At 35.9% G+C, this 14,611-nt stretch overlaps 1 protein-coding gene across 9 annotated transcripts in view; it reads right to left on the bottom strand.

The window, feature by feature from the left end:
• The window catches only part of RAPGEF6 (Rap guanine nucleotide exchange factor 6), a 219,071-nt gene that overhangs the window by 126,291 nt on the left and 78,169 nt on the right, over nucleotides 1-14,611 (bottom strand). For all 9 annotated transcript variants that reach the window (XM_050792727.1, XM_050792725.1, XM_050792724.1 and 6 more), the window contains one exon: nucleotides 6,219-6,362. In XM_050792727.1, the coding sequence (XP_050648684.1) occupies nucleotides 6,219-6,362 (144 nt within the window). The remainder of the gene's footprint in view (nucleotides 1-6,218; nucleotides 6,363-14,611) is intronic.

Raw genomic sequence — 14,611 nt, 5'->3', positions numbered from 1 at the left:
TATCTCAGAATAGTGCAGAATAATATGGGCACACTTCATGCAAGTACTATCCTACGGGACCAACGAAGAGAAGTGCACTCTATGAACAGGAAATGTCAGGAAAGGCTTCTCTACAGAGGTCATGGATGAATGGACTCTCGGGAGCTGAACGACTTTGTCAGAAGAACATGATAGAAGCCCATTCTGGATAAAAGGAGCAAGTGGCAAGATTCAAAGTGACTCATCAAAGGATAGAATTATATTAGGTAAAGAAGCCATTAAGAGCCTTCCAGGTAAAGAGAACAGGACCAAAAGTAGGGACCTCCAAACATAATGGGGCAGAAAGCTGAAAAAACTGGAGCTAAATAAGAAAAGGATTTATATACCACATACTCTCAAGATTCTTAATTTTTCTTTTTACTTTTTTTTTTTTTCTTTTCTTGTAGAGACAGGGTCTTGCTTTGTTGCACAGCTTGGTTTCAAATTCCTGGCTTCAGATGATTCTTCCATCTTGGCATCTCAAAGTGCTAGAATTAGGTATGAGCCACTCCATTTGGCCTCACAACTTTTAAAAATCACACATAGCACTGGGGATAAAAATGAGTTACATTTATAACATACATAATGTATTTAAAAATTAATACATGTGTTGCTGGCAAAATATTTTGTATTCATTATGATATATACACAAAATCCCCAGAAACTTAAAAGGATAAGATAATAGTATTTTCTTCCCATGTCCTGGAGATTGTTTTGGGCTAAACAAATGGCCTTGCTAACTACTATCAAACAGGCCTACAAGTGATTAATTCCAAAATCAGATTCATCATTTCTAGGCAGACATTCTCCATCTCATTTGATTGGCTTCTAGCTACTCATTCTATACAGTAAAGTGACTCATCCAGTGACTTTCACATAAATTTTGTAACTATTTTTATCTTTTAAGATTGGACAAAGAAATTACTTGTTCAAAGTCAATGATTCTGAGGGTAAATTTTAATTGATTGTTCTAACTTCAAGCTAACTTGATTTAACTTTTCTTACCTTTATTCTCCCTTTGCTCTGATTCTTTAGCTTACTTGTTTACATTTACTTTAATATATTTACACATTTTGGTAAGCACTTTTTACATCCAGGTATGGAATAAATAATAATACTATTTTGTAAGCAATAGGAACAAAGGTTTTTAAAATATTTACAATAATAACAACAGCAATAGGATGCTATTAACATTACTATTTTTCAGAGCACCAGACACTAGGCAGAGCCCTTTTTATATATTATCTCACTTAATCCTTTTATAAATTTATAAGTTATCTATCAAGACAGACATACAAAGGTCACACAACTTGCCCAAAGTTACACAGGATGCTAAGCAAGCTGACAGAACAGGCACTCTTATTTTCTTTTATACTCTAAGGTTATAATTATGATGGTTGACATCTTCTAGGAGCATCCATTCTGATGAGAGAGATATTTAAATAAACAATTACACTGCAATATAGTATAATTATAATTATACTCAGCATAATGAGTGCTTACAGGCACATAAACAAGACATTATGGGAGTGTAGATATGTGCTTAATCCTTCCCAAGAAAAAAATCAGAGTTCTCCATGAGATGATGTGAAATTAAGTCTTGAGACTTTTGTTAAGAGGACAAAGAAAAAAATACATTTTAAGTAAAAGGAATTGTATATACAAGAGATGTACATAAACACATGGTTTCTTCAAGGGTCAGCAAGCTTGTTCAGTATGGCCAAAAAATAGGAAATACATAGAAAACAGGTAAAAGATAAAGTTGGAGAAGTGAACAAAGTCTAGATTTGTGCTGTCCAACTAGGGACATGTGGTTATTTACTTGTAAATTGTGCTCAATAGCTCAATACTATGGCTAGGTAGCTGCTATCAATTTCGATGGCACAGACATAAAACATTTCCATCATAACAGAAAATTCTATTAAACAGGACTGGTCTAGACTATGAATTTCCTTGCATGCTAGATCACTGGAATTTTTCTGATAACTGGTGGTAGGCCGTAACAGATTTAAGAGTTTAAAACAAGTGACACTGTTAGAGCTTCACTTAGAACGGACAGAAGCAAAATAAATGGACTAGTTACTGGCAAGGGTAAAGGGGAGGATGTAGAAAGCAGGGCTAGCGATAGGGAAACAAGTTCAGAGAGAAGATAAAAAATTTTAAATCAAAGAAACAAACTAATTAAGTAGATATCTTCTGATAAAGAAATTAAACAATGCTTTTCAGGTTTTCTAATTTTTCAAAATCTCCTAAAATGAAACAATACTGCTTTTACAGTGAAAGGTGGCTGGGAGATTTTGAGAGATGCTATTACAACAGTCCTATAAAGAAAAAGGTGAACAGTAAAGAAATGACATGGGCAAATTAAGTGAAAAGCACAAATTCTGAAACACGTGAAAGGAAGAATCTGTAGATATTATTGACTGATTAGACTGTGAATACACACACATGTTCTAAAAATTTCAACCACCACCCCCAAGACAGGCAAACCTGGTATTACAATATCCTCATTTTTAGAGGTGAAGCACCAAAGATTTAGATGAACTGTCATCATTCAGTTAGTGAAGCAAGAATTCAAGATAGATGGCTCATCTAAATACTGGACTTTTTATACTAGGCTTGATTACTCATCCTGCTCACTAAATATTGCTCTTCATCACCTTTCTGCTATCTAAATATCAAAGTCATCTGCCTCAAAGATCAAAACTCTGAAATTTCTGAGACTATATGAAGACATTTAAATTTGTTGTAAACTCTAAAAATATTTGAATATTTTACAAAGGAATATGAATATACAAATCACTAATAAGTACATGAAAAGAGGCTCAACACTGTAAGTCATCAGGGATATGTAAATTAAAATCAAAATGAGATACCACTATATAACTATTAAAATTTTAAAAAATAATAATAAAATCTGACAATACCAAGTGTTGGTGAGGATGTGGAAACTGTCATTTTCAAAGAACACAAATTATGTAAAATGCAACAACCACACTAAATAACAATTTTGGTCGTTTCTTATAAAATTAAGCATACATTTGCCATATGACCAGTCACCCACTCCTGGGTATTAACCTAAGAGACATGGAAGTATATGTATCAACAAAGATTTGTAGATAAATGTTCATAGTAGCTTTATTTGCAATTGCTCAAAACTGGAACAATGCAAATATTCATAAACTGGCAAACAGAGAAACAAATTGTGGTATATTCATATAATGAAGTAATACTCACCAATAAGAGAGGGGAAAAAACACAATTGATACACACAACAGGGAATGGTCTCAAAATCATTATAATAAGTGAAAGAAGCCCGCCCCCAAAAAATTCACATTATATGATGCCATTTACATAAAATTCTAGAAACTAAAATTAATCCACAGTGACAGAAAGCAGATAAATGGTTGCTTGAAGATGGGGATTTAGAAAAGATGAATTACAAAGGGAGACAACCCTAAACTTTAGGGTGATGGAAGTAATCATAATCTTGAATATGGTGATGGTTTCAAAAGTTTATTATACATATGTCAAAATTGATCAAAATCAAAATTTCATTAAAAAAATTTATTTTTTTTGAGACAGAGTCTCACTCTGTAGCCCAAGCTGGAGTGCAGTGGCATGACCTTGGCTCACTGCAACCTCCACCTCCCGGGCTCAAGTGATTCTCCTGCCTCAGCCTCCTGAGTAGGTGGGATTACAGGCAAGTGCTACCACGTCCAGCTATTTTTTGTATTTTTAGTAGAGATGGAGTTTCACCATGTTAGCCAGGCTGGTCTCAAACTCCTCATCTCAAGTGATCCGCCTGCCTTGGCCTCCCAAAGTGCTGGGATTTCAGGCATGAGCCACCGCGCCTGGCCCAAAGTGTGCACTTGAAATACGAGTAATGCATTAACTTTAATAATATCTCAATAAAGTGCTAAGAAATTGTATCAAAAAAATTGTTGCAAACTCAAGAGCAATATTCAACAGAGCTTCAAAAATGTTATTACTATTATAGAAGTGCTCATTGTACATTAAAAAAAGTCACATTAAGATTAGGGTTCATGTTTATACAAAGCAATAAAACGACAAAACTATAAAAATATTTCATATGAATAAATCATCTTTTTCAGTCATTCTAAGAATTTAGTTAGAAAATAATTAAAATACACGCAAAATCTTTAATGCAAACCCTTGTACAAGTTGGGTACTAAAGAATAATTACGATAAACAACAGTAACATCTTTAAATTTTTTTTACCCTTCAACACTCTGGCAAGAAAAAGTAGATGATGGTTTACACATTAAGGGAAAAAACAAACAGACTCAAATTTCCACTGTTGTCTAAAAGAAGAAATGATTCCTCCTGATCTTTTTCTCTCTGAATTGCTGATAATAGAACAAAAGACATAAAGAACCCTATAAAGGCCATTAAACCAATTCTCTTCTTGCTGCTCTCATAAACATGATTAAGATTTTTGCTACATAGCATCCTTACCTAGACCAAGTGCCAACATTGTAGGACACTGGCCAGACTCACAGGTGTTACATAATTGGTAGCATTAATTAAAAGTAAATGAAACCTTCAGTACCATATTTTCTAAGTTAACTGAAATATATCCTTTTTAGGAAAAAATGACTCCGTTAATTCAAGAAACAGCACGTATACATAACATGACCAAAAAGCTTCTCTAACCTGGTCTCATAGTTAATAAATCAGTTTTGTCTAAAATGAATCAATTTCTCCTTTTCATGATTTGTCAAACTCTTGACAGTACTTAGTAGGATCACCATCTAACACTAGGTATACATGCAAAAATGCCACTATACTTAGCATTATCAAACAAATGGAATCCATAAGGAGTACGTCTATTGCTCTTTCTGATCCCAGGAAATCAGTATATCTAGAAGACGACAACTCTCAGTACAGAGGAGGGCTAAAAGCAAATGACTCACAAGCATGGCCCACAGTTAATAAAGAAAATATGAAATCTGTCTAGGATTCATGACAGCACACCAAAAAAATGTGAGAAAAGAAGATACTGAAGTTGAGACTAGAATGAGCAAGCAATCAAAACACACACAACGTATGCACTCTAGCTCATACAAGGAAAACCAAATATTACAATTAAAGATTCATTTATTAATTCTACCTCTTGACTTTTTTTCTACAGAAATTAAAATGTGGGCATACATTGCACTTAGCACCTTAATTTTTTAAAAATAAGGAAAAGGCTGGGGACTGTGGTTCATGGCTGTAATCCCAGCAATTTGGGAGGCCGAGGCAGGCAAATCACGAGGTCAGAAGATCGAGACCATCCTGGCTAACACGGTGAAACCCTGTGTGACTAATATCAGAGCTGTCTTAATGCTAACACTTATTCCAGTACAAATAGCTCTCGAAACAATCTTTCTTATTCCTAACACCTAACATGGAATGAGTAAATATCTGTTTATAACAACTGAAAGAACTAAACACATCCTTGGGAATTTCACTATAATCAATCATCCTTTTTATTATTTTTTTTAACACATGCAAACAAGAGGAAATGCTCTGTACTAATTGTTTTAATATTCTAGAAATCGTGCTTTGGAAATTGGTAACTATGAAACCTCTCCCCTCAAAAATACATATGATTTTTTTAGATTACCCTTATTTCTTGATTTAACTACTTTTCAGTCTAAAAAGAAGCTATTCACAACTACAAAATTAAAGACTTTGGAGGATACAGCTTACTTTTTTTTTTTTGCAATGGAGTTTTGCTCTTGTTGCACAGGCTGATTGGCTCACTACAACCTCTGCCTCCTGCCTCCTGAGTAGCTGCGACTACAGGCATGCACCACCACACCCAGCTAAATTTTGTATTTTTAGTAGAGATGGGGGTTTCACCATATTGGCCAGGCCAGTCTTGAACTCCTGACCTTGTGATCCGCCCGCCTAGGCCTCCCAAAGTGCTGGGATTACAGGCATGACCCACTGCACCTGGCCTAAGAACTTTTTTCATTATTTAAACAACAACAAAAAAGCAAAAACAGAACTCCGACTGGTAAGAGTATTCCTAACCAATTCTACCAAACAGAAGTATTTAAAAAGATTATATATTTACCAGCCCCAAACTTTTACATACAGAATCCAGCGTGTTATTACCAAAGATACATGTAAAGATACTATATATGAAAATTAAGGAAGATTCATGAAGTGTTCCTAAATATACTCACAGAAAGATAGCTGTTAACCTCCACATCATCAGTAATGGTTTGGCGCTCTCCTTTATAGTTAATTTTCCGAAATCTTCTTCGGGATTGTCTGGCAGGAATTTCTCTTTGTAGAATACTATCTTCATTATCTTTGGCATTCTCTACCTGAAACACATGTTCATATTCCTGATTAAATATCAAATTTTTCCATATTATTGACAGTCTATGGAGTCTTAACAGGCTCATAAGGAAGCTTCATTTACTTCTTATAAAAAACTGCCTCAAGAAAACCGTCTGTATAGCACAACGCTCATGAGTTAAAGATTAAAGGTGATGTTATTATAAAGATCTGGAGACCACAGTTTCCGTCCAGGAAACAGTCTCTCTTGTGCACATAAACAGTCTCACATAAATATACATCCTCTAAGCAAAGTCACTTACCAGAAATGAAGGCTGTTAACTACACCTACATATTCAATAATTACAACTTCAGAGTTCCTCTAATTACAAAATGCCTGATTATAAACATATTTTACTTAGCAAACAATCCTGGTTATGGTTTTAGTTAACTGTTAAAAAGTAAAACAAGAAAACTTTATGCAATATTCTTTAATTTTCAACTTAATGCATGACAATAGCCACAAGTAAGGCTAGCATCTTCTAAGTAAGAATAATAAAATGGAAAATTAACATTTGTTAGGAGTTTAAAATAGGCCAGCGTGCATACACATTAAGTACTTAGTTCACACAACAGCCCTGTAAGCAGATATTACTATCTCTACTTTGTAGACAAAGAAAAACCCAAAGATATTAGTGACATTCCAGTCTCACAACAGTGATACTTATTAAAGGTGAGTTGGCAACCTGGGCAACAGAGCAAGACCGCATTTGTACAGGGGTAGAAAAGATAAGCCAGACATGGTGGTGTGCACCTGTAGTACCAGCTACTTAGGAGGCTGAGGTGGGAGGATTGATTGAGCCCAGGAGTTCAAAGCCGCTGTTAGCTATGACTGCACAACTGCACTCCAGCCTGGGCAACAGGACAAAAATCCTGTCTCAAAAAATTAAAAAAAAAATTTTTTTTTAAAGTGAGGAGGAATATAGACCTATCTATCTCAACAGCTTATGCCATTGATACAAGACTGCACTGCCTGTCCAATCACAGACTATACCATAATTTTTTAAATTAACTATTTTTATAAAGGTATATTGATATGCGCCAAAAATCTACCTGTATAACTAAGCTCACATCTAATAAATAACAAGTGGTGGTTTTAGTTTTTCCCTATAACTGCTCTTTTTGCTGATGTCAGAGTTCTCGATATTACCAAAAATTTCCTAGGCACCCACCCAAACACAGTGGTGTCCCCTTATCTGAGGGGGATACATTCCAAGATCTCCACTAGATACCTGAAACTGCAGACAGTACCAAATCCTACCTATGCCACGTATTTTTCTGTATTTACAGAACTATGATAAAGTTTAATTTATAAATTAGGCACAGAAGAGATTAATAATAAAATATAATTATAATAATATACTGTAATAAAAGTTATGTGGGGGGGCAGGCGCAGTGGCGAGTGCCAGTAGTCCCTGCTACCAGGGAAGCTAGGGCGAAAGGATCACTTGGGCGCAGGAGTTAACATCCAGCCTGGGCAACACAGTAAGACCTTGCCTCTTAAAAAAAAAAAAGTTATGTGAATATGGTCTCTCTCTTTTTTTTTTTTTAACTTTTATTTTAAGTTCAGCAGTACAAGCGCAGGTTTATTACGCAGGTAAACTTGTGTCACGGGTTTGTTATACAGATTATTTCAGCACTCAGGTATTAAGCCTAGTGTCTATTAGTTATTTTTCCTGATCCTCTCCCTCCTCCCACCCTCCACCAAAAGGCCCCAGTGTGTGTTGTTCCCCTCTATGCGTCCATGTGTTCTCATCATTTAGCTCCTCTCTCTTTCAACAGTACCACAGTCCTGAAAATGTGGAAAGTGAAACTGCAGATATGGGGGTGTGGGAGACTACTGTATCATATCAACATTCTCAGCACCCCTGCTTGTCTTCCAAATCTTTGGTTCAATTCTCTCTCAGATCGTCAATTCTCTATAAATCCCTCCCATAATGCTCTTTCATTCCCATTACCACCTCTCCTTAATTCAAGTCTTAATCACCTCAGTCCCAAACCACAGCAAGAGGTGATCCTGCTGCTTTAGGCATGTTCCTCTCCAATTCTATCCTGCATGGTCAGACAAATCACCTAGATAATCACCATTTCTCAGGTTTCCTGTTCAAAATGCCACAAGGGACTTCTAATGTTGACACCAAATAAATTTTAAACTCTTACACTTGATATTCAAAGTCATTATAAACTCCATTCCCAAAATGCTTTTATCACCTTATCTTACACGTACAATCCTGGAAAAGCTGCTCCCTTATTTGCTTTCCCACAAAAATTCTAATTAGATACACAAAATTTCCTAATGATTTCTAAGAGCTGATACCTAATCTGTTCTGTTCAGGTGTGAATTCAAGAATAAGTAGCAACCAACTCAATGTGACTATTCCTGTGCCCCTATATATAAATAACTTATACTATGCCAAGTAACTTATTTCTTCAATTTGGGTTATCATACCCATTCTGTCTTCACATGCTATCATTTAGACACTACCTATCTCAACAGCCATCTCTTCCATAATCACAAAAGATATACCACTCCTCAGACTTCGATTGGCTTATTGTGTATACACACCTAGACTTTTCAAAAATGGGACATGTTCTCTACTGCCTTCAGACCTTTACATATGCAGCTGTCACTTCTGGCTAAAAGCCCATTCTGTCTTTGCCAACATATTTGCCTCCTACCTACATCTTATGACCTAGTTCAACCAATCCCTCCTCTACTCCAGAAAGGTATTACTCCTTCTATAGCACTAAGCATACCAACCTCACTAATAAGATAACAAGTTCTCTAAGGCAGGAACTGTATTATGTAATATTACATTCATCTTTGTTCACCTAATATTCAAGACATTTGCCAAAATGGGTGTTTAACTAAATTTTCCCTTTTGCCTCAAATACATAGGTCCTTGGAATAATGTATAAGGTCCTCAAAAGGTATACACAAGGCCATATACCAGAAACTGTAGCTTATCTCATTTAAGGCTCACAATAACCCTATTACATAGTTACTTTTCCTATTGTATAGGTGGTACAGAGTATCATAAAGTTAATTCACAGGTTGGGAAGGGTGGCTCACGCTTGTAATCCCAGCACTTTGGAAGGTCGAGGCAGGTGAATCATGAGGTCAGGAGTTTAAGACCAGCCCGGCGAAGATGGTGAAACTCCATCTCTACTAAAAACTACAAAAATTAGCCAGGCACGGTGGCAGGCGCTGTAATCTCAGCTGCTCGGGAGGCTGATGAGGCAAGGGAACTGCTTGAACCCGGGCGGCAGAGGTTGCAGTGAGCAGAGATCATGTCACTGCACTCAAGCCTGGGTGACAGAGTGAGACTCTGTCTCAAAAAAAAAAAAAAAAAAAAGTAAATTCACACAAGTAGGTGAATCAGGACTCAAAACCCAAGTGTGACTAAAAAGTCCAACTTCATATTGCTCTATCCCAAAATATAAAACAGATTATCTACTTTAGGCAAAAGTCCAACATTACATGATTCTTAGGTCTTTTAATATCTACCACTTATTGAGCAATGCAGAGATTTAAACAATAAAGGCTTTACAGAGTAAAAATGAAAGCAAAATAAATTTAGGAAAAGGCTTTCTACGTTTCAAAATCTTGGGAAAAGTACCAAATGCAAAGAAAAATCTAATCATGACTTTTATTCCAGGAATATAAAGAATTAAATGCCCTTAACAAAGTTCCCACTGAATATAACTGAATTGTGGTATTTAAAACATTAAAGCCTGCATGAAAAACAATGTTAAGATTTTTAAAAAATAAAACCACAAACACAACTGAAATGGCACAAAAGGTGCAGAATCCAAAGGCCAAGAATGATGTGAAAGCAAAAATACTTGAACTTGGGAAACCAATAAAGTCCTTGATCTACCAGACAGTTTCTGTTAAACTCTAAAGATTTTTCACTCTGATGTTTGTAGCGAGTGAGAGAGACAAGAGATGAAACAAGAGACTCTATCAAAGTTGAGGAATCTAATAGAAACCTACTCATAAAGCTCATCCCAAACAGCTACACCCTCATTACAAGGGTAAGCAAGGTATAAGCAGAAGGGGACAGGAAGAAAACTTGCCTGGCACTGGGAAAAGGGAAGAGGGGAAGCAACTAAACAAAAAGTGCCTTCCCCTGAGAATTCAAAACCACAAGCCATCCCTCATGCAGATCTGTAGTTTGAATTCATAATACCTCAAGCGTGCAAGTCATTCAGCACTATTAATATACAATAGCAGAAACAACAAATGCAAAACTTCCTTACAAAAATGCAGGTTTTTTTTTCTTTTTTTGAAATGGAGTTTTGCTCCTGTCACCCAGACTGGTGTGCAATGGTGCAGTCTTGGCCCACTGCAACCTCCACCTCCCAGGTTCAAGTGATTCTCCTGCCCCAGGCTCCCAAGTAGATGGGATTACAGGCATGCACCACCATGCCCAGCTAAATTTTGTATTTTTAGTAGAGATGGCGTTTCACCATGTTGGCCAGGCTGATCTCAAACTCCTGACCTCAGGTGATCCACCCACCTCAGCCTCTCAAAGTGCTGGGATTACAGGTGTGAGCCACCGTACCAGGTCAACAAAAATGCAACTTTAACATAAACCTCAAAGTATTACCGTGCCTAAAGTTCCAAGACATATGAACTCATAGACAAACATAAAAAAATCCCAGCTACATCAAAATCATGTGAGGAAGCAAGACATAATTAAAAATAATAAACCCCCCAAAAAGCAGAATGACATTTGCAAACACTCCAATATACCGAAAGTATTAGAGAACAGAAAGCCAAAATTTAAAAACTTTCAAACAAAAGAAAACTTGAAAATGAGCCAGAGATGATAAACAGCAACCAAGCAGGTGAGGCTTGACCAGGACAAAAAGCCCTAAGTGCCCTCCTCCCCATTGCCAGGCTAGCAAGCAGTGAGGAACAACCAATAGCAATCTACATTTGCAGGAGAGATGAGAACATGAAGAGACCCTGCTGAAGCACAAGAGCACAGAGAAGGCCTAAAACTGAGTGGAGCAGGAACACTGACTGAAAAAAATCTTCCAGCAAACTCAAGGACAAAGTAACAATAAACAAATTTGAAACCACTGGTGCACTGAAGGCAACCGTAACAGCAAGAGAATCCAAACCTAGCTCAACTCCAGCAGAAATGCGTTCATCTCTAGGCTTAAAAGCCATAGCCCTATACCCAATGCCTAACATTAAATCCAAAATTATAACTCACATAAAAAAGGAAAGGTAAAACAACACAAAACAAAAAACAAAACAAACAAACAAACAAAAAACACTGCCAAGAGACAAAGCAATCAACAGAGCAGTCTACAAAAATCAGAGTGGATCCAGATGCTGGAACTACCAGACAGAATTTCAATCAACTATGATTAAATACGTTATAGGTTCACTGGAAAAGGTACAGACAACACACACAGATGGAGAATTTTAGCAGATAAAAGAAAAATATAAAAGTAAAATGAAAATGTTAGAAAGAAAAGATATAGTAATAGAGATGAAGAATGTCTTTGACATGCTCATTGGCAGACTCAACACAATTGAGTTAAGATCAATGAAATTAAACATAGGACAATAAAATTACCAAAGAGAGAGGGGAAAAGAGTTAAATAAGAAAAATGAAGGAATTGAATGGCATACTAAGATGCAACTAAAAAGGGAGTTAGTATAGTAAACTGGGAAGATAAATCCAGAAGATTTACTCAACATACAGCACAAAGTCATCATGAAGAGGTGAAAAATAAGAAAGCTAAGAATATACAATACAGATGAAAGGTTGAAAAAAAAAGTTCAAGAAAGTGACAGAACAAGACAATATTTAAGGAAAAAAAGAATTTTTGATGCCCAAAGCAGTCCAAAAAATCCAAAACAGGATAATGAAAAACCACGATACCAAATTACAAAGAAAACACAAACAGAAGACTTTTAATGCAGCCAGAGAGAAAAAAGAGATCAGGAAGGCAATTAGATTAACGTCTGACTCCTCAAAAAACAATGAATGTAAAAAAATAGAATGTATTAATTGTGTTAACAAAAAATTATTCTCCTCCTAAAATTGTATTAATGGCAAAACAATCCTCCAAGAATGAAGAAAAATAAAGTTATTTTCAGAGAAAAAAGCAAACAATACCTGAGATACTTAACAACAAAAGATCTTCAGGAAAGAATTTTTAATGGGTGTACTTTAAACATAACACAAGTGTTACCATTAGGACGGTCTCATATACAAGAAAGAATTAAAAGCAAAAAATATTAAATACGTGGTTAAATAGGAATAAATAATGACTGCATAAAACAGTAAGGCAAAATTTACAGAATACACAAAGCTAAAATACTGGACAATAGGAATTACATTTGGATACTAGCATTAAACTCTTATCAGTTTAGCTACTTGTTAGCCTCAGCTGTTTTTAAGTAGGATTTTTTTTTCTTGTTTTTACACATAATCTCACTCTTGTTGCCCAGGCTGGAGTGCAGTGGCACAATCTTGGCTCACTGCAACCTCCACGTCCCGGGTTCAAGTGATTCTCCAGCCTCAGCCTTCCGAGTAGCTAGGATTACAGGTGCCCACCACACCTGGCTAAGTTTTGTATTTTCAGTAGAAATGGGGTTTCACCATGTTGGCCAGGCTGGTCTCGCACTCTTGATCTCAGGTGATCCACCAGCCTTGGACTCCCAAAGTTTTGGACTCCCAAATCTTTGGACTCCCAAAGATTACAGGAGGGAGCCATTGTGCCTGGCCTAAGTAGGAATTTTAAAATAGTCAGAATTAGCACTAAAAGAAGAGACCATTTCTCTAAGAGTATGGTGGGGAGGAGAGGAAGGAAAAAAGAACTTAAAGGAGGGCAAAAAAAAAAAGGGGGGGGGGAAACAAGAACAAATACAAAGCACATAACGTGGTGGAAGTAAATTCAGACCTATCAGCAATGACAATGAATACAAATAGAAGAGTCTTTCCAGGTAAAAAAGAATCTCATGTCAAGACCCCAAGTATTAAGATTCACAGAATCCTGATACTTCTGAGAGAAGCCCAATAATTTTAAATATTTCTCTGCTTTCTGGTGAAGGAAATCCCAATCTAATACATTTCTTGGTGTCCACACCCGCTATAAATCATTAACTTAACAAAGGTTTGTTATCCTTTTAGTGGGGAAATGGCACCTACTTATTATCATCATAATCTGAGCTCTATAACCACTAGGAATGGTTTAACTGCTTGGATATCGCTGCTTCTAAGCTTTTGCAATGAACAACCCTAGGAAACACATTTTTCTTCTTAAGGTGAAAAAATTTGGTAAATACTTTTAAGAGAAAAAAATAGTCATGTGTCGATGCTGACGTTTCCTACTGACGTTTTAGACTGGAGTTTTTCTTAACATCTTTAATTTTACACAACTCTTATGCTAAAACAAAAATCTTGATTACTAATGACATTTATTTATGCATCTATTAGTTATATTAACTATAATTATAATTATAAATTTCAATTATTTCCAATTAAATGTATCATAATATATAGAATTTTTCATAATTTATACATAAATATTACCCATACATATATAATTGCTTTAAATTAACAAAATCAACATTACCACTAACATCCTGGTTCCATCATCCTGGATACTAATTTGAATACTAATATTTATATATGTATAGATTTATGTATATGTGTTATGTTAAATTAATTATAATTAGTTACATATAATGGGCATCTATACACACACATATACAGCCATGTGTCACTTAAACGATAAGGATACATTCTGAGGAATTAGTTGTTAGGCAATTTTGTCATTGTGTGAACATCATAGAGTGCACTTACACATAGACAGTACAGCCTACTACTTATCTAGGCTATATAGTATGGCCTATTGCTCCCAAGCTACCAACCTGTAAAGCATGTTACTATACTGAACACCGTAGGCAATTATAACACAATGTTAAGTATCTGTGTACCGAAACACAGAAAAGATACAGTAAAAACACAGTATTATAATTTTATGGAACCATTGTCATACATGTGATCGGTCATAACCAAAACATTGCTCTGCAGTGCATGACTGTACAGAAAACTGTAAAAAGACCACTAGTAGGCTGGGCTCAGTGGCTCATGCCTGTAATCCCAGCACTTTAGGAGGCTGAGGTGGGTGGATCACCTGAGGTCAGGAGTTTGAGGCTAGCCTGACCAACATGGTCAAACCCCATTTCTACTAAGAATATAAA

Source organism: Macaca thibetana, chromosome 6 (genome assembly GCF_024542745.1).
Source record: "Macaca thibetana thibetana isolate TM-01 chromosome 6, ASM2454274v1, whole genome shotgun sequence".
In the NCBI taxonomy this organism is placed as follows: Eukaryota; Metazoa; Chordata; class Mammalia; order Primates; family Cercopithecidae; genus Macaca; species Macaca thibetana.
Note: the sequence above shows the minus strand (reverse complement) of the source record. Positions and strands in the feature narration are given on the sequence as shown.